Genomic DNA, 21,327 nt, shown 5'->3' on the forward strand with positions numbered 1-21,327 from the left:
CATACAGCTAGGCCCCAAACTGACAATGTAACTGAAAATGTCCACTGGTGTGACAACATTGTCCTATAGTGTGACGTAAAGTCAGCGTCACACTAGTGGAAATGGCTGTCACACCAGTGGATGCAGGTTATAAATAAGGCCTAGATAGATGCATTTTAAAATTAATTTAGACTACTTATCTAATAAGTTTTCTAACCTTTTGAGTATACCGAAAGTAAAACAATTCTACTGTTTTCTATTTGTTTAGTTTGAGGTCCAGGCGGAAGGTATGAGAGACAGGCAGACGATGACTAGTAAGGATAGGACAAGAAAGTACAGGGAGAGGTTGAATGAAGATCCAAGGAGGAGAGAGGATCTCTTGAGAGAGAGACGCAGAAAGTAAATTTAACATGCCACCAAGAATGATTAAACGACTAAAATGTTTCATTACATGGGCAGAAATGCTTAAGGTTTTGTCCTTTTTTCTGCAGATATCAGGAGAAAAGAGTGAATGGAGAAATTGTTAGCCTCAGTGTGAAGTCTGTGTCAGCAGGAACAAAAAAGCGGCTTCAAGATAAATGGAAGAACTCAAAAGGAGATGTAGGGCAAGGGACAGGGCCAATAAGGCTATACTTGAACTAACTCCACAGTCACCTCAGACTGATGATCAACCTTCTGACCATGAAGAGGTCAATGAAGTTACCTCGTACCTCTTTTATGCAGCACACCAACACATTCCCCCAATGAGATGGCTCCAATCAAACCCAAGGGATTAAAAAGAAAATCCGCTGTCAAAAAGCAGCTGAAGAAGCTATTGGTTCAAAATAAGAAATTACTTGAACAAGTTAAAGCAGAAAAACGAAAAGCTGAGAGGTTTAGAAGGCAGAATCAACGCCTCATACAGACACGGAACGTTTGTGGGAAAAGTCCCTCAAGAACAAAACAGTCCAAACAAGGATACATTGCTGGACAAAGAAAAACACAAGTGGAGTCCTTCTTCCCTAGAGATGGAGATCATATAGACAGTTTGTACGATACAGTGCATGACATTAAGGATTTTGGGAGATGGCTCTGTGGGCCATCTAAGCTAATTTACAGATGGCCCTGAGCCCAATAGAGATTGGCCTGAAAAATGCGCGCGGACGAAATTGCAAGAAGGTTTTGAGGGGCCTCCCCCAAGAACATTTAGATTTTTGCAGGTCTTACTGTAGATGCTGTCTGGTGCATTCTCTAGACTGAATTATAAGATGAACTACCACAATATTATATTGCACAATTTCAATTTTATTCTTAATTTCACTTGTTTGTTATTGTTTGTGTTTGTTCTCTTGCATGCCCTGCATAGCTATAAGAAATACTTAAGTTGTTGGTCAAAACACTTTCCATCTGATGAAGGTAAATGCCTTCCCAGGTGTAAAAAAGTAGAAAACATTACATTCAGTTATAACTGCCAAAACAAACATTATTTACACTATTATGGCCCCTGTTAAAAATGTTTGTAATGTTATCTACTGTAAGTTGGTCGAACGAATGCCTCCTCATCCGGAAGCTGACCGAGCAGACCCGAGCAGCAGTCGAGAGGAGCCGAGAGGAGCCGAGCGCATCCGCGAAGCACACAAAATGGCGACGTCAGAGTTCCCTTTAGCCGGCAAATCTAAATCTCTTCGGTCAAAATAATTTCCCTTTAGCGCCACTGATGTGACAGACAAGAAGAGTATGTGACAGACAAGAATAGTCAATTCTAATGTCTAACACTTAATGTGGAGAAAGAGATGTCCTGTATGGGTTGATTGTGCGTTGATCTGTTGGTAATGCCTCGGGGTTCTGGTGGGTATGTAAACAAATGCATAAGGCTGCGCTATACTTTGCGGCCTCACCCGGTTGCATAGCGACGCTTATTGTTTAGGTGTCTTTCAATAAGCAGGTAGTCATATCATTAGCTAGAACTAGCTAGATCTGATCAATATGGACATAAACGCGAGTGAAGTCTAAACTGGCGGGAGAGAGAGATCAGCTACTGCTGACGAGTCGACACGCAGCTCCGCATGATCACATGCAGCGGTGAGCGGAACAAAACACACACTTCAGGTTAGAAAATCACACGTAGTTATTTAAATTACCTCTCAAACTACCTAAACTAGTTATAGATATGTTTAGTTTTACTGTCGGGTCACTCATTACTGGATCCGCGAGCTGCATGATACTGGCATAATAGATTGCCCGATCGGGCAACCAGCAGGTGAGGCTTCATTGCCCGAGCTAAATACTAGATGGCCCCGGGCCATCGGGCAGTCCTTAATGTCGAGCCCTGCGATATAAGCCATTCTTTGTCACAGAAGCCCGATCAAATGATCGTAATACATGTACCTGCTACCAGCATGAAAACATGCGGCTCCGAATTGACAGCTTGTCACAGAGGGGTATACTCTCCTCAAAAAGCCTATCATATCTCCTCTCAAGTATTACTTGTAATACTGAAGACTTACATTGTATGAATCGAACATGCACAAAGTGCTGCTATGATGAAATCAAGCTTGCGGCTTATAATCCTGACGAGCGAGCCAGATGGGAACACTGGACGAAAGAAGACGTGGTGGTTGGGAACAAAACATATAAAAACTGGGTAAAGAAAACAGAAAATGGTACAGTGTCAAAACTTGTTGAGGAATTCAACAGAGAGTTGGACACCATTGCCATCCATCATTTCAACTGGCTTCACCAGGCCCAGAAATTCAGGCAACTGAAAGACAACCTGAGAGAGAACGAAATAGTTCTACATGTTGACTTCTCTGAAAATTATGCCTGTAAATTGAACACAGAGATTCAATTATTTCATTTTGGAGGAAATCGACAACAGGCATCCATCCACACAGTAGTGGCTTACACATCAACAGGTTCACAATCGTATGCCACAATCTCTGACTCTCTCAGCCATAATGAAAGGGCTGCGTGGGCCCATATCAAACCTGTAATACAGGAAATGATGCAAAACTCGGTCCAAAAGATTGACACAGTCACACAGTATCGAAATAGGGCAAACTGTTTCCTCCTCAGCAGTGTACCCTATACCTGGGGGCTCAAGCAAATCACTTGGAATTACTCAGAGAGAGCCCACGGTAAGGGTGCACCTGATGGAGTTGGTGGAGCTTTGAAACGGATGGCGGACAACCATGTCCATGGGGGGAAAGACTTACAAAATCCGAAGGACTTGTATGAATTTCTGATCAACAGAGAAGTCGAGAACGTCCAAATCAAATGGATTGATGAACGTGACATTAATGTCTTCAATGAAATGTTGCCACCATCAGTTCCAAAAGTCCCCGGGCTTCTTAAAACACACCAGATACTTTCTTTTTGTCCAGGAGAGATTTAATACAGGGATCTGAGCTGCTTCTGCCAATACCCAGAGATGTTTGAATGCTTCAAACCAACTAAGATGAGGATGGACGATTCTTCGAATGCAAATTCTGATCACCTGCAGCCAGACAGCATCCAGAAGACCTATGCTGAGAGTCCCGGTACTGATATGGAGAAGAATGAAGAGTACACTGTGGGAAAGTTTGTCATAGTTAGCTATGACAACAAACTATTTGTTGGTCAGATCACCAAGCTACTTCTTGACAACATTGAGATTAACTGCATGGTTCAGCATGGAAAGAGAAATGTATTCAAGTGGCCTAATAAGCCAGACTGCATTTTCTACCACAGAGAACAAATCGCCAGTGTCATCTCCGAGCCAGAGCCCAACCAGCGTGCTGCACAGCTCACCAAATATGACTGGTTACTATTCGATCAGATCTGAAAGAATGTAGAAACATGATGCGAGTCCCAAGCACCAAAATCTACAGTATGAGCTAGTGGTCATTGTTTCACCACTTGAGTCAAACTACAGATGTGACTGAATTTTACTTAACAATGAATGTGTATATCTTTACTGAATGTTTTTCATTAATGAGTTTTATCAATTGTTCAATGAATTTTACTGAAAAATGAAATTAGTTATCTCTACTGAATGTTACATGAATGAACATTAATGAGTTTTATGGATGAATTGTTTAATGAATTGTTTTGAATATGTTTCAAGCTATCCATTGTTATTCACATTTCCGTTTATGTCCATGTTATGATGTGACATGATGTTATGATGGCTATTAGCCAATCATTTTTTTTTAAATAGCACTGTTGGTTCTGATGTTCAGAATATAACCTTAGAGAGTAGAGATGAAATAATAAAGATTTTGTACAAAACTTGGCATATTTTTGTAACGGTGTCCATTGGTGTGACAGAATGTCCTGTGGTGCGACAAAAAGGAAAGTAAAGAAAATAGGCATTTTGGTTCTCAAATGCCTGAGAAAAGGGTTGAATAGAAAAAGAGTAATAGAATCACTATGGATATGTAAAGATATTTTTTAGTTCAATCAGGTTTTATACTCATTATAATGAAAATAAGCAAGACTTTTATGAAAAGTCCCTATGTGTAGATCATTTAGTAGGGCAATAACATGATTGTAAATTAAAATTGATTACTATTGTTGTAGGTAAATATTTAACACAAGTTGATAATGGTTGAGCATATATTTCTTCTCTGTCTGACAATCTCTGAATTAAATATTATCATTAAACATAATGTCACACCAGGAGACAATTATTAGGACTTCCGCACAGAAAAGTTCATAATATATAAAATAATTAAGGAAATAGATTGGGTCTCACAAAGTTTTGAGTTATTCACGTTTTAAGTAATACAGTGATATGTAATTTGAGTAACATTTAAGAAACAAATATAATTTTACTTTTGATTTCAGTCCAGGTCAACTACACAAATTAGCATTTCAATTGAGTTATGGCCAGAAAAACGGTTTTGTAAAGTACCAGGGACATTGAGCTCTGACCACAGAATTATTATCAGTTTATTGGAAGAAATTCCCACAAGGCGATTCTGTGATTTTAAGCCTTCAGCCAATGCTTAGGGAAAACACAGAGGCAAACAAATCAGAATGATGTTGCTCAACTCATTTCCCTAAACTTGCATGAGTCACATCCTAAAAGCGATATTTTTTCACAAACTATGATGCTGTCCTCAGACTACCCACTGTCCCCTGCTGCGCTGGAGGGGATCGCACACAGAACCACCTGGTGAAGCCTAGAGGACGAACTAAAGCTCTTTCCAACACCTGAAACCGAGCCAGAGCCAATCGATTCTTATTCTCTGCAGAGGAGAGCAACGTCTTATGAAGATGACCGAGTTTGAATGGAAAGAAAGGATCCAATTTCTCTGCTGAACTCTGCGGCTGTCAGAAGATAGGCTGTGACTGACAGCTCAGTGGGGCTCGGGTCCTGCAGCTCCTCAGACGGCAGCCAGAAAAGTAAACAGCATCAGCTTATCAGAGCAGGGCAGCAGCCTGGAGGGCAGTGCCGAGGCTGAACTGGGGAGACTTTGGGCAGGGGGGTGTAACCAGCCCCCTAACTGAGCCCGTCCCCAACCTGAAGGTGACCTTTGATCTGTATCTTTTCCTCAAATGACCCTCGGCACTTAATGTGTGGGTGCTGGTGAGATCGCAGTTGAATTTCACGTGGCACTAAATGTCACTTTTGATTCTCCCTGGGATGTAGAAATTGAAATTCGTTGAGAAGCACAGGCTGTTAGCCGCGTTGTTAGGGTGATATTTCGCTAGCGGGGTTTCACACAGACATGCTGACACATTGATACCGTCTGCTATAAATCAAGAACATGTCCAAAAATGGACTCCTGCTTGTCAGATACCGTTTGAGGCTCCGTTGCAAACAAGTCACAGGTATTACTCCCCTTTTCAAATGGCTCTTATCTATCATGCCTTTTCCTCCTCAAGTAATAGCTTTGTGAGAATCCTGACATCAGAGTTACGGAAATAGAGTTGAGCTGGCAGGAAACAGTCATCCAAACTTTGTAGCATATCACGTTCAACAGAACCAAAAACATAATCAATATCACCGATCATCGTGACTTTACAAAGTTCACAGTGCACTCTCACCAGTCACGATGGAAGGAGATATTGTCAATGTTATGTCTACTAACATAAAACGGGCTACCAGAGGCATGGAGGGCATCTCTCTCTCTGAGACAGTTGCTTAAGGCAGCATCGAAATCTGTCTGCAGCTGCCAATGTATTTATGACAAATCATGTTCCCCCCCGCAGTGCCTGCAAGATGAGAAAGGACCCCTGATGGGTGGGTATATGTTTTGCATCTGTACGTGTGTATGTGCGAGTACATGGGACCTTGTATTCTCCGCTTGAGAGGATCTGTGTGAGCTCTTTGTGTGCATGCTCGGCAAAGAGAGGGAGAGACGAGGTGGAGTGAAGAGGGAAGAGAGATGTGCTGCGACGGTTGAAAGATTAAAAGACAGCAGTGTGTACTGAGAGTCCTCACCTGCTGTCCTCCTGGTTGATGATCATGTACATCTCCCAGGTAGTGTCTTCTGAGATCCCCCCATGAGGCACCAGCAGACTTATCCCTGCAGAGAAGAAGGCATGCAGAAAGTGATCAGCACACAGGCAGAGCGGTGGGAGAATACTACTATTATATAGATAATAAGAAATACCAGAGTGTAGGAATACTCTGTTAAAAGTAAAAGTCCTGCAATCAAAATGTCACCCAAGTAAAAGTACACATATACTTACCAACCTTCATTATGCAGTGCCATTTCAGAATAATATATATGATATGTTTTATAATGATTGATCATTAAAGTGTTCTCAAAGCTGGTAAAGGTGCAGCTAGTTTGAATGACTTTGTATACTGCAGGGTAGCTTGTGGATTTACTCCAGGAGGAACTAAAGTCTGATTTAACACTTGATTATATTTCACATCATTCATCCACATCTGTAAAGGAACTAAAGGTATTAAATACATGTGGTGGAGTAAAAGTACACCATCTACCTCTGAATTGTAGTCTTTTATGCTGCTGTAACAAAAACTAAAACAATTTCCCAAATTGGGATCAATAAGGTACTATCTTATCTTATCTTAGAAGTACCGTACAAAGTAGCATAACATTGAAATACTCAAGGAAAGTACTATCTCAAAATTGTGTTCAAGTACAGAGCCTGAGTAAATCTACTTAGTTACTTTACACCACTGACAGCCACACACTGCCCTGCTGTCATGTCCCTTTACTAAAGGTGATGGCACGAGGAAAAAGAAGAGGGTCCCGGAGGCCTCGTGAATCAATGCTGCCAAGAGCGTCTTTGTCACAAGCACACACACTGTGTCTCAGATACACACACTACTGTATGATAAACAATTACTGCCAATCTACACTGCAGTTGATAAAGGCCCTCGAGGGACAGGATGATGAATGTAGGCCACGAGGAAAAGCTGCCTTAATAATGTGGTACACTGAGCATCACAGGTTTACATTACATAGTGAACATTTACTTTATAGTGTACAGTGTGTTCTTTATAAAGTTACACATTCACTAAAGCTAGAACACTTTGTCGTATAATGAAACATGTTGATTGGGTTTGTCAGGATGCACTGGTTGGATAGAAATGTCAAAGCTGTCTAACTTCAGCGCTTCAGTAAATAAGATATTCATGTTCATGTTAGTCGGTCGATCAAAGACATTTCCAAATATTCGCTGCATGCCAACACTGGCAAGGTCAAACAACTTCAAAACGCATTACAAGGTTCCCTGTATCATCTTTGCTGCTGTTTCAAACAATGATAAGATATAGATTTCAGCTTCTCTGCGATTTCTTTAGTTTTAGGTTTAAGGAATGTCAGTTTACACATTGGGTTATATGGAATGAAGTCTCTTACAGTGGGCTCACCTGTGTTGGGCACCACCAGCCTGCCTCCAGCATAACCAAACACTGCGGTTGCTTTGTGAAGAGGCCTGCTGGGAGTCAGAGAGACTTGTGGAGTGAACAGATTTTTGCCTCTTCTGCCCAGCGTGGTCCCAACTGGAACCCCTCTGTAGTCTGGAGCCAGGCCCCGTGGAAATGTCTGAGGGTGGGACATGACATGGTACTCTGCCCTTTCTGCCACCCCTAGAGAAACAATCAAATACAACGTTTTTGCAGTTAAACTAACACTGTTCATTAGACCCAGAGCAAAAACAGGTATAGGGCATCACTGTGAACTCAATTTCTCAATTACCACCGCAGTGTAGACACATGTAACAGCAAGATATTAGAGGATTACATTAGATGTTGAATTCAGTATGGTGTCTGTAAAAGCAATCATTCTCCAAATTGACCGTCCCTTAAAACAGCAGTTGTCGAATTATAGCTTAGCAAACAGAATTTAGGGACAGCAAGTCTTTGAAGCTTTGGATTTCTCTTCAAGCTAAAGCAGTACGCATGGATCTGTAGTAAGAAATACCATGAAAAAAAAAAAGTTTTGTCCGAGCTATACTGTATATATACAGTATATATTTGGTTTGGAAGTGCCAACCAACAAACTGGGAAATAGGGCAACATTTTTTTCGTTGGCTGCCTAAGTAAGAACACATGAGATTTGATAAACATTCAGGTTTTCTACCTTCTCTCTTAGGGAGGAGGGCTTAAAGAAACAAGTGCGAAAAACCAAGCATTTTAGTGTTAGGATAAAATCTGATATATTCATACATTTGTTATGAGAATAAGGGGCTTTATAAACATTGAAGCAATAAAACAAGGTCTAGTAAAAAAGTAAAAGTATGAATCCTTAAAATGAGCACAATATTACCTCCCCAATCTCCCCCAAAACCAAAAGCAGAATGTAAGAATTGTAAAAAATTAATTAAATAGTGTGTTTATGCTATAACGTAAACTACAATTGTTAGCGTGTATAGCTAACTAGCTACTAGACTATAGACTGTAATTTGAGATAGTGCTTCGTTTGCCAACTTAACTTCATCTTCATAGGTGCTTAAAGACATTAAAAGTCATCTGGAGGTGGTGTTTTCAACCAGCTAATGAAGCTCATTTTACTGAAATCAGCTATTCAGCTATATCTAGTAATAATCTGCCGGCAACAGTTTATATTTTTGCCAGGAAATCTGATGTCTGAAGCCTGCTTTTGTCTGAAATCAAGAAGCTATTTTTTTCAGAAGCTACCACACACTTAGAGCTGTACATCTGTATCACTGTAAACTGCAGATGTGCGGCGCAAGAGCGGAAAGCTTGACAGGCGTAGCAATAGTAACTAAGAAGGACGTGGCTTAGCAATGGTCAATTTGTGATGCCCTTCAAGACCATGACCATTTTTCTTTTGTGACAGCTTTCTTAGAGATTGCCTCAAAGCAGGTTCAAAGAAAGATGGATTATCCTTCCGAACAGCAACAGCAAACTTATTTTCTTGCCTTTCCAAAAAGTATTTGAACACCACAGTCAGGGGCTCACAAAACGCACATCTATTTGCTGACCTTTGACCTTGAGATTAGGCAATGGGTCAAGAAGTGAGCGCTCAGCCATCAGATCCTTGTCGATGGAGTCCTGGAAACACATAGGGCTGGTGTAGGTGCGCGACACTGTCAGATCTGGTTGCATGGATGAGTTCATTAGCAGAGGGTTTGCTGAAAAACACACAAAGAGAGAAAATGCAGATTACTGTCAACAATAAGACATCTTTAAGCAACAATCACATTTGCAGAGAGTGACACTTTACACGGCCTCCATCAACAACAATTAAACCTATAAGGTGTCAAGACAATTAGGTTTTAACATCCTTCAAGTATTACCATAATTAAATCCCCATGGGAACAGGAACTCCTTATCGTACAATGTCCCAATTAAAGGGCCAGCTACTGTGGTGCAGTAATATACTTAAATCGGATGTTCAAAAATACTGTGACAATCTGCCATAGTGATACTGAATCAATTTGTAGATTTATATATCTACATTATTTTTTCTAATAAAAAGGCGTTGCTGAGGCAACCATGTGTGTGCAGTGGTGGAAAGTACATTTAATCAAGTACTGTACTTAAGTAACATTTTGAGGTACTTATAATTCACTTGAGTATTTTTACGTTAAGTTACTTTATGCTTTACTTTACAACATTTCGGAGGCAATTTTTGCATTTACTCCATTCAAGTAATTTAAATAATCCCCTTCTTTAAAAGACGTTAATGCATTATTAATTATGGGTGTGGGATTGTGGGAGAGAAACTCTTAAACTTACTTCTCAAACCTCTGTATGTATGTTTTATACATTTCCTTTTGGATCAATTAAGAAACACAGAGGAACATAGAAAGGCTATTACAGATGAGATTAATCTGTTAATTGTAAAGTGAAATTATTTGTGATGAATGATTCGTGGACAGCTGTTTCAGCGAGCAGTACATGACGCGGTTATGAAAACAGCATGGTTTCTCCTAATGAGCATTGAGATGGTGTTTGCTGATTTATTTTGTTGGGAATTGGGTGAGCCGTTGTCATAGTGACTTATGATTAAGGACATGATGGCGTAAAATAATTGCAACGATTAATATATAAGTACTGTAGCAGTGTAGAGCAGGCTGCAAAGTGTAAAGGGGGGGGGGGCAGGCTGGGATGTATGGAGGCTGTTTTAGAAAGGAGAACAGGGACCAAGATTAAAGCTTTCCCTGGCTCCTGCTGTGTTATCAAAATGAACTTTATTATGCCCCGCTGAGAGCTGTTGCTGTGGCGCCCCGTAATGCCAGCCTTGTAAAAATATGCCTCAATCTGTGGTCAAAACACACCACGCTCCTGAGCTCTGTGCCTCGAAACAAAGAGCCATAAATGCTCCATTCAGGATCCGAGTGAATGACATGTTAAAACACAAACAAAGGCGTTTTAATCTTGAAACATGAATAATTCATTTAAGTTTAAGTTAGGACAATATAAAAAAGAGCCAAGAATGTCACAAACTGACACATTACAGTGAATAAACACCTCTTTCTTAATATTTTGCTTAAAATATGGTACCAAAGAAGTCGTAGGTAGTCATAAAAGGTATTTTAAAATTGTCAAAAGAATGACATTGGCTTTTGAGTTTTCAGTAAATGTATTTCTTGGGGTTTGCTGATATTTTCATGAAAAGCAATAGATGTATTGTCGAGGCTTTATAATGGATGTTATTGGATGTTTAGTGCACTACAGCAAGAATGTCGAGAGGGCTCAAGTGAACAAACAGACAAATTAAATCCAGTAATTTTGGCCCATACAGCATTTAAATAATTGATGTAGTTATATCACAGTACAAAGCAAAGTATGCATAATTCATTTCAATAAACATTATTACATAAGAATATACAAAACTATCGGCTCGCTTGACATTAAGGTGTGAGTACACTTACAGTGTTACAGTGTTCTGTATCTTGTTTTCATCTCACTTTGATTGTGTGTGTGTGTGTGTGTGTGTGTGTGTGTGTGTGTGTGTGTGTGTGTGTGTGTGTGTGTGTGTGTGTGTGTGTGTATGTGTGTGTGTGTGTGTGTGTTGTATTATTTGGTTTACTTTATATGAGACAAGCTGAAAAATGAGACCCATGTTTGGTCGCCCTTCTTCATTTTTGCTTTGTTCTTATGTTTGGAGGAGAATGACACTTCATTTATATTATAATGCCATCTCACTGTACCAGGCAAACTGCAGACTTGAATTGATCTTGCACACATGTTCAGGGCCTTATGAATCATCAATCTTATTAAAAGTAGTACGAGTGCAGTTGATGTCAAAAGTCTATTTTTCATTTTGTTACTTTATGAAAAGTAAATCAACCAAATCCCCATACTCTTCTGCACGATCACTTGATACATTACAGCCTGGAGACAAACTGTAATGCTGTATCTTCATGGAAAATCAATCCAAATGCCATTTCATTGGGTGAAGAATCTTTATCTGTCTTTTTTGGTTATTTGAGAATATATTGTGGTCTGTAGTCATTCTATCAAACATTACAGCAGCTCTGAACTCCACTGAGTGCCCATTTCTAGTCGTACTGTATTTGAACTGGTCTTTAAAAACCTCTTATTGCAACGTCAAGGACAAAGAACACTTCTTGTATCTTTAGGAAGAGGCTCTTCAAACGTTTCACATAAACCCATTTCATGTATTTTTTGTTTATTTATTTTCAGAATCAGAATTTCTTTATTTGTCCCGCTACTTGGAAATGTACGATACCACGTAGTTATTCATGAGAAAAAACACAATAAGTAAAAAAACAAACACGTAGCACATAAGTAAAACATGGTACATATATATTTTCAAAGTGACCATATAGAGAATGCTCATACTGTTTACAGATTGTAAATCAATTGAAAGGAAATAAAAAGTGAATTGCACAAGGTTATATTGCACATGCCTGTATATTGCAGAGCTTCTATATGGATTATTATTAGTATTATTATATTAATGAACATTCTTAAAAGTTAAATAATTATTAAACATTAAATATGGACTGCGATAGATTAATTAAAATGATCACCAATAACTTTGGGGGCTACATGCTGTATGGGTTCCTTTCTCTTATTGTTAATTAAAAACATGTATCTATCATACAGCACATGAAGGGTAGGTGTGAATATGCAGAAATACAGTTCATAATCGCATATTTCAACTTTATTCTCTAATTTATGGGATTTGCTTAGTGTAATTATGTAAACACCGGCAAACGCCGTGCATCATTTCATAAATGATTCAATCATCCGACATGTATCTTCACACAAGCAAATTACCCGGAAACGTCCTTTACTTTTCTACACGCCACATTAGTATTTGCATATTCCCAATATATATAGTGTGATATTTAAGACGTCATCACACAATTATGTCCTAAACTCAGGTTGTTAAAGGGAAATGATTATAGGAAGAATTATAAAACCTTATTTTCCGTCTGCCCTCTGATATTTCAACCACTTTTATACATTTGTTGATGTTACTGCTTAGGTACGGTATGTGGTTAAAGCCTATGTTCACAGTGGGATTTAGCCTTTCTTTGCACCATTCTGGGATTTGTTTGTATTTATTTGGTGTGTAATGGGATTTGTAAGACACATAGTCATGGCTCACCTTGACGAGAGGTCTTGAAGCTGAAGGACTGGAAGCCCCCGGTGAGGGCGGAGGAGTCGATGACATCCACCCCGTACTCACTCTGGCTCCTCCGGTACAGAGTGACAGCGATGATCAGCAGCACCACCGTCACCACCCCTGCAGCCAGGCCGGAGTACAGGGCCACGTCGCTGCTGCTCTCCACATCTGGGGAAGGAAGAGTGAGTAAGACAGAGAGTCACATTTTTGAGCAACTTTTCACTCTGCTTAATTAGGAAGCGGGTGGACGTTATTTCCCAGGATAAACTGAAAATCTGTGTTGCTAAGGAACGTCCACTTAATTTAAGATATGAATACTGTTTTAGGAGGCAAGTTTACCTTCGTTTCAAACTACTTTAGTGCCTTTTTTGTTTTCTATTCCTCGTCTGCCCTGCCTCCTGATGCACAGCTTCATTGTTCCATCGTGGAGTGTTAAAGCTACTAATGAGGAACCTCGGAAGGAAGGCGATTATAATCAACCCAGCACCTGACTGTCATTTCAAATACCGCCTTGCTCTGGTGTTGGAGGCACTCTGTGTTCCACTGGGATAATGTGACAAAACCAATTCATTAAATTAGCTCATCGGCAATGATTATGCTCTATCTGGTCCCACCAGTGCTGCAGCGTCCAACTCAACAAAGAAAAAGAACGAGTGGGAAATAAAGGGGATGCTAGCTTGTTCTTGAAAGATAATGAGATCTGCATTGAAACAGGACATGCTGAGAAATCCTCTAAGTAGCCTGAAGCTCAAATGAGGAGAAATTGACAAAATACGCAAAGCGGCATTAACAGCTACAGTAGCGGGTTAATTGGGGGCTTGGGAAGTTTTGGCAGCCTGGATGCATTTTTTTTTCCATGTTTCTGACAAACATACATACATAACTGTGTTAAAGGACAAGGAAGGAGGACGTGTGCTTGTGCCTTAGAAGGTGGAAAATATGCAGCGGTAATACACACATAAATAGCCTATTAGCCTGGACGGAAAAAATGCATAAAACAATTAAAACACAAACTACTGGACCCTTGACTTGAAACGCTTTTCTTGATGTGAAGAAAAATATGGGTATTTCAAGTTAACATTATATTGTTACAGAGGTGAAACTTAGGTAATAATAACATTGGAAACAGGTGATTCAGTTTATGAAATTGAATAGCATCCATAAAATAAACACACTGTACAATGTTTATTAAAAGAGAAAGTGTTTTCTCTTTTTATATTTGAATGACCGCTGAATCTAAGTAACAAGTGACATGTACCAACACACAGTATGTTATTGTAAATGGAGTGAACATGTGTGCCAAGCGTGGAGAAAACAATACCTAAAAAACACAATCTAAAGCAAGGAGAGTATACTCTATGACAAGCCTGAAAATAAAATGCTTTAAAAGGCAAAGTATTCCTTATAACATATATGTTGATTACTGAAAAACTATGTGTTATACCTGTCCATCAGAATACCTGCATCTGATATAACCCTCACCTTTATTTTCAGTGCAGGAGAATGAGTCATGCAGAGTGTTAGTTTTCAAAACCACACCTGTCAGAGGGATCTGTCTCTCTTATAACAAGACTTCAAATCTAAAATATTGTTTCCTAATTCATGACAGCATGTTCTGGGGCGACTTCAAAATAAGTAGTTTGTGGGTGATGATAGGTCCATGAAGTGTGCCTCATTTGTAATTGCTATCTGACCCGTCTCGAGGTACGATTCACAAAAATGATTGCGCAAATTATATTACAGCTGAAATATGGCCATTACGTTTTGCAGCTGAGTGCAATTATCCATTAGGCAAAGTAAAATGCGCTGGAGGCCAGGCGACTGAGGGGAGAGTACACCTCAGCAAGGGGGTGTCGTCAGGAGGGGCTTTTCATTTCCATCCAAACCCCCCGGAGGCAATTAACAGAATGGAAAAAATAGAATATAAGCCCAGGATTTAGGAAAGTAGGGACGAAAAGGAAATAATGAGTTTTTCCGTTTGTATATCAACATTACATTTCATTCATTCTTTGTTTATTTTTCATCATGTTCTTTCACAACAACATGTGGGAGGCTTTATTCAATTATCTTCTGATGACACAACTGTAATTGCATCCTGTCAAAAAAACTATGGAGGTGGACTCCTAACTTTGCCTCCGTTACTCCACTGTTACTGTGTTTTGCTACGAGTGCTGATATTTGTGTACTGATTTTTGCAGTGAGGATCATTTGAATAGGAAGGGACCATTCACTGTGATCGTTAAAGCCCTGCCATCATGATTCTAAAACTATAATTCTGTTCAAATTATAGTTTTGCTTGCTTTCTCTTCCCTACTGCCACTTCACCATGTTGACAAAAGCTTTGCCGTTTCAGGGTCTCCAATAAAAACGCTGTGCTCGTCAAAGACTCAATGTTACTATCCGACTCCGGCAGATAAGAGGCTGTGTAGCCTAGCAACAGCTTAAGTAAGCAGACCAAGTATAAGTCATATATAAAGGCTGTGATGATGCTAAATACGAGCAGTCAGGCCGTATGAAAACAACCCTGGAGCCAATCGATTTCAAGTATTGTCTTGTCGTTGTACAAACTCAATGATTGCTCAAGTCTTCTGCCAGGCCATGGTTATAGGCAGTGATATCTTTAAAATTAAATAATAGTAATGGAAGATGAGAAGACACTCACCCTGTGGCTTAGCATCGTGTAGCAACTTTCGATCTGCAAAGACAGAGAAACATGAGAATTGAGCGTTTCTCTTTGACCTTTTGAATACTACAAGTCTCAGTTGATTTAATTACTACTTGTGTATGCAACCATGCCTGTGCACACTGTGGTTATGTATGTGGAGAGGATGAATAATGAAGATGGATGAGGATTCTGGTAATGAGCATGATTATAATGACGATCATGATCTAGCCCACACTGCCAAAAACTATGAACGGTAAATCTATAATGACACAGCCCCTGAACACAATGGGAGTGACAGTAATGAGGCAAAACTATATTTTTCTCAGTGTTGACCGGGGGGGGGGATATGGTGATGGGACCCACTCTGTGTGCACAGGCCCCCGGTGCAGTTGTCTGTAGCGAGCGCCCCCCCGTCACACAGCCGGCCTCCATGTTTGGGCTCCGGGGCCGTGCACTCTCGGCTGCGCTGCCTCTCACACTCTGAGCTGCACACAGACCAGTCACTCCACTCAGTCCAGCTGCCATCCACTGAGGGGGGGGCAGATACACATAACATTGTTTTAATCAGTTAGATTTGATTGTACTGTATATGTTCAAAGACCAACAATAGGATAGATAGGGATGCAAGGACGAGGCAAAAACAAAATAATAACATGAGGGTGGGGCCTGTACATGGTCTTATATCATGATGTAGTCAGTGCATAACAAAAATAAACACATTCATTATTATTATTTTAACCCTGTTTTAGATATATTTTCTGTATTAGTCTCACTTGTTTTTTGTTGTTGTTTGTTTTACAAAGGGGAGCAGCCGAGATGGTTTAAGGAATGACCTTATCGTGACCCATAACCTGTTATTTACTCTATCGAGATGTTATGCACGCACGCACACGCACACGCACACGCACACGCACACACCAACACACACACACCCACACACACACACACACACACACACACACACACACACACACACACACACACACACACACACACAACCTTCATGCCAAATGTCAGCCTCCTAATAAAAAAAACATTGGTCGCCAAAGGGTGAAAAGATACGATTTTTATGGAACACCAACTGAGAAAAATGTCAAAGATGCTCACATAGATTTGAACAATTGCCCTAAATTGAATCATTTAATAGATCCCTGTGAATTATAGCTAAACGCTTTCGAGGCAACAGCTGCACTACTAACTTCACAAAAAAAACATTTTGCTCCTCAGGTGGTGTGTTGCTCTGGAGCACAAACACACTATGCTTATGCTACACTCCATCAAGCCTCCTTTCCACCTCCAGATGCTTTAAAGGTTCCCTTCTTCTTGCTAATCTAAACGCAAATGCGCCCTGTTTATTTTCAAACTCACAGAGAATCCTTCAGAAGGAGGCAGTTGGCAAGGGTAGATAATGTTTGGAGTGCACTGCCTTTCGCTGATAACTTTTTTCTCTTAGACCTGATTTCCAATTATACTGGTGTTGTGGTAGAAATCATAAATGTGGGCTTGCCTAGGAAAACACTGGCCGAGCAGATTACAGGGACGTCTTGATGACTAAAACTGCTGAGATTCTGCTGTTTGATTTCTCTTTCCCAAATCCTCTCTTTGCATTCCCCCCCCTCACTCTCTTTTCCCATACATTTTCTCAGTTTTAAGGTCCACTGCTCTACATTTCAGATTCAAACCACTGTCACTATCAGCAGTGGAGACGTGCAATGAATTCCCAGTAAATGTAACTGCTGGAAAGGAGACTACTACTAACTGCGAAGTATACACCAAGCCTTTATACTGATTTCCTACCTTTAAGACCGACACGGTTAATTACAGGTATTAAAATCAACTGACAGACGCTTTAAACGCTCTTGAGTAATCAATCACAGGACCATTTCGCTGCTATTCCTTTTGTGTCACATTTACTGTTTTATCGCATGGTTATGCATGAGCAAGGAGAGAGAAACATTTCCACACGGATGCATTCAAGGACATGCTGACACTGGCAGTCGAGAGTCGGCTGCCAAACATTATAGGAAACACACTTATTTGCTTTCTCGTCAATAATTAGTTATGCTTGAAACTGGGACAAGATGGTTGATTTAGCTTAGCTTAAACACTGGAAGCAAGGAGAAACTGTGAGCCTGAGCAAATGTAAAATAATCTGCCTAAATGCACAAATAAAGCTCACTTGTTATTAACATGTAATATCTTGTTTGATAAATCTGTACAAAGATCATTTAAATAAACAATTTTAAACTTTATGGGGAGCTGTGCCATACTATTGCTTTTTCAGGATAAGGGTTCACATTTTGGAATTTGACAATTTGTAGTTGTAACACCCTTCGCACTACACAAACAAAATATATTTCAAAAAGTCAAATATTGAATAAAAAAAATTGAATTGGCAATACGTATAAAAAATAGCACTACTGAAGGATGAATTATAAAAAATGAAATCATATATTTAATGCACTATGTACACAAAAAATATGCATGTATATTCAATTGACATAAAATTAACTACTTAATGTATACAACAAGTTATATTGCATTCCACTTGAGAGCCTCATTGATGGGAGGTGAAATGTGTTAACTTTAGACAGAGCCAGGCTCCCCCCATCTTCCTACTGTATGGGTAAGCTATCTGCCTGCTGGCTATAGTTTCCTATTAAACAGGCAGATATAGGAGTTGTTTTAATCTTATAATCTCACCCTCAGCATGAAAGCACACGAGAAATGTTCAGAAGATTACCAAGAAGTGCAATATCTTCGGAACATTTCTTGTGTGCTTTCTTGCTGAGGCAAGACTTGGTATGTTGCAATACTTTGGAGCACCTCAATATCAAATATCATGTTCATTTGAAGAATGTCATGACTTAAACATAATTATTGAGTGAAACCTGGGATTTTGAGGAGAAAAAGCGAAAAACAAATACCACAGCTTGCTTCTACAGGCATGCACAAGAGAAGCCTCTGTCCCTTCCTCACCTGGACACAGAGTGTTGCAGCTGCTCTTCTGTACCGACATGCCCTCACAGAAGGCCCCCCCATTCAGAGGAGCTGGATTTGTGCACGTGCGAGAACGTTTCTGCACACCGCGTCCACATCGCACGTTACAGGGAGACCAGTCTGTCCACGACGACCAGCCTCCATTCACTGTGTGCCAGAGGATGAAAGGAAAGGAATGAACACATACTTCGAAGATTGAAAACTGGCCTACATCCTGTGGTTCACGGTAGATGTTCTGCACCAGAGGGACTGCATCTCAGTGGTTCACTCAAGAGAGCCAAATCATTTCTTATGGGAAAGAAAAAAACGAAGGTCTCTCATCAAATATGATCAATGGATTCTTCCCTACTGTGCACTTCTTTTGATTTGTTGCCTGAAATAATGAGGGATGATTGACTGATAAGCTCATTTGCTGTATGTCATAGGAAATGCTGGTATTCTGCGATTGTACATCTGTCAGAGACTATTGGGAGTAGTAAGCCCATCTAGACTTCATTAGCATTAAGGAAACGAATGATGGATGGGCCTCAACAATGGCGTGTCAGAAAGAATTAGATGATTTCCTACAGCAGCTAAATGTACTTCCAGTAAAAATAAAAATAACACAGTGATAGGTCAGTAAAAATGGTCTCCGAAACAGTCTTAACAAGGTATTCCTCTGGTGTGCAACGAGGTGGTGCTAGTATGACATTATAATTTCACTTATTCTCCTTTGTCTCTGCAGAGCTCTCGAAAGGCCTATAAAATGCTAGAGCAGTTTGCTGGCCTGCAGCTGTACAAAGCGAGCAAGGTGTTCAGCTCTGGCAGATAAAAGACAGGGAGTTGTGACAGCCAACGTCACTGCCTCTCCACCATTAATAATTGAGTTCTTGTAAATATTGCGCCTTTGTCTCCTTGTTTTTACACATGAGGGATCACTTGTCCATTACCTGCTCATTAGACTCTCGTGTGAAAAAAGACCACACGCTGTAGCTGAGCAGAGCTTTTTATATTAATGACTTTGTGGAATATGCTCAAGGTGCCAGTTTGACAGCCTCTTTCTGCAGGGAAAGTTGATATTTTGATGCAGACAAGAAGGCTGTTTGACATTGTGTTGATCAGCTGTAATGCACATCTAAAGATTCTTTCTATTATGCCACAGACTGAATCTAACCCTACACACATCTTTACAAAATGTAAAGGTCCCTTAATATACTGTTCTTCATCAATATATTATAGGTCTCAGCTAATTACAAAACATGTCTCTGAAGTGTTTGGCTTTGAAATACCCAACAGGTAATGCATTCTAGTATCCCATAATCCCCTCTGTTTCAGCCCTGTTTCCAAAGTGCTGATTCTCTGTCTGTGGCTTTAGATGAAAATAAGGAGCCCCTCCCCACGCCCCTCTGAGAGAGATTTGGTTCAAAATAACACAATGGTGCTCTAGGAGGAGGTTCAGGTGATAAGGGGGGGGGGGGGGGGGGGGTTGCTGATTGGCTAATGGTTACACAAGCCAAAACATCGTTATGACATCATAAAGTGGCCAAAATCTGATCAGCTTATTTTCAGACAGGTTTTTATATAAATGGATCAGGACAAAAAGAGAGAGAATCTTTTTTCCTGAAACTTTCAGAGTCTCTTTCCACAGAGGGGAGACATGAAAACGTGGATTTTGCATAATAGGTGACCTTTACATTGACATCTTACCATAGACTACAACAGTGGCTGTTGCACTGCGTCTCTTGGCCACGATGTTGCTGGCTACGCAGGTGTAGTTTCCAGAATCAGAGAGACGGGCTTCAGATATGATGAGATTATGGTCGCCTCTTGTATCGATGGCACCAGCAGAATTGAGAGTTTCTTCGTTTTTTAGCCATTCAACCTAAAAACAGCAAAGCATACAGTATGCATGAGTCTTAAATATGTATAGAAAAAAACAGATTGGATAATGTGATGGATTAAATATCTGATCAGTGCCAACAAATATGTTACTAAGACTGATTGCTGTGGTCTAATATAAAATATATTATGTTTTATTATAGTAGGGTTTTATGACTTACATATCTGCAGAAGCACGAGATTGTATCTTTAGGCTGTATGCTTGTTGTCACCCCAGAGTTGTGTTCCTGAACACACTGCTCCCTTCTATCATCATTACTGAATGATCTGAGGTAAGTGTGTGTCGCGATCCTTCACCGCAGAACTCACAAGAATGAGTCTCATAATAACAGTTCATGTTGAGTGTGTTTTGGGTGAATGTGTGAAAGTGGTGAGGACACTGTTTCCATTTCAGTTTGTTTTGTTTGTATAATGTCATAACATCGTTGGTCAGTGGTAACCAACCGTTGATGGTGACACTAATGATGTAGCATGTACAACCTCATCTTCATCACTCAAAATACTTCCTGATGAAATGAATGAATGGATTGTTAAGTGGATGATATTTAACACTATTAATTAGACAAAAGTGGTTAGTTTTACAAAATTCTTTCATAACCAACACACAAACATTGGTCATTACTTCAAGCTAACTATTTTCACTGCTTATACCATTTTTTAGTAGTTATTCAACTGTCATCCATAACTTAACCCTTGTATAGTTAATATACTATTACTTTTGGCTAGCTTAACCAGTCATAGCTTTAAGCAATGACACGTCCAAACTGTTATTCCTTGTTTTTAGCCAACTAT

At 39.9% G+C, this 21,327-nt stretch overlaps 1 protein-coding gene across 1 annotated transcript in view; it reads right to left on the reverse strand.

Annotated features, from left to right (window-relative positions):
• LOC307024272 (netrin receptor UNC5D-like) overlaps positions 1-21,327 on the reverse strand; it is a 208,726-nt gene that overhangs the window by 23,177 nt on the left and 164,222 nt on the right. Inside the window, exons 5-12 of the mRNA XM_079658261.1 lie at positions 20,344-20,518; positions 18,637-18,804; positions 16,021-16,185; positions 15,655-15,687; positions 12,975-13,160; positions 9,370-9,519; positions 7,793-8,011; positions 6,389-6,473 (exon numbers count right to left, since the gene is read on the reverse strand). Of these exons, the coding sequence (XP_079514387.1) occupies positions 6,389-6,473; positions 7,793-8,011; positions 9,370-9,519; positions 12,975-13,160; positions 15,655-15,687; positions 16,021-16,185; positions 18,637-18,804; positions 20,344-20,518 (1,181 nt within the window). The remainder of the gene's footprint in view (positions 1-6,388; positions 6,474-7,792; positions 8,012-9,369; positions 9,520-12,974; positions 13,161-15,654; positions 15,688-16,020; positions 16,186-18,636; positions 18,805-20,343; positions 20,519-21,327) is intronic.

The sequence above is a fragment of the Notothenia rossii genome (assembly GCF_949606895.1).
Source record: "Notothenia rossii genome assembly, chromosome: 11".
NCBI lineage: Eukaryota > Metazoa > Chordata > Actinopteri > Perciformes > Nototheniidae > Notothenia > Notothenia rossii.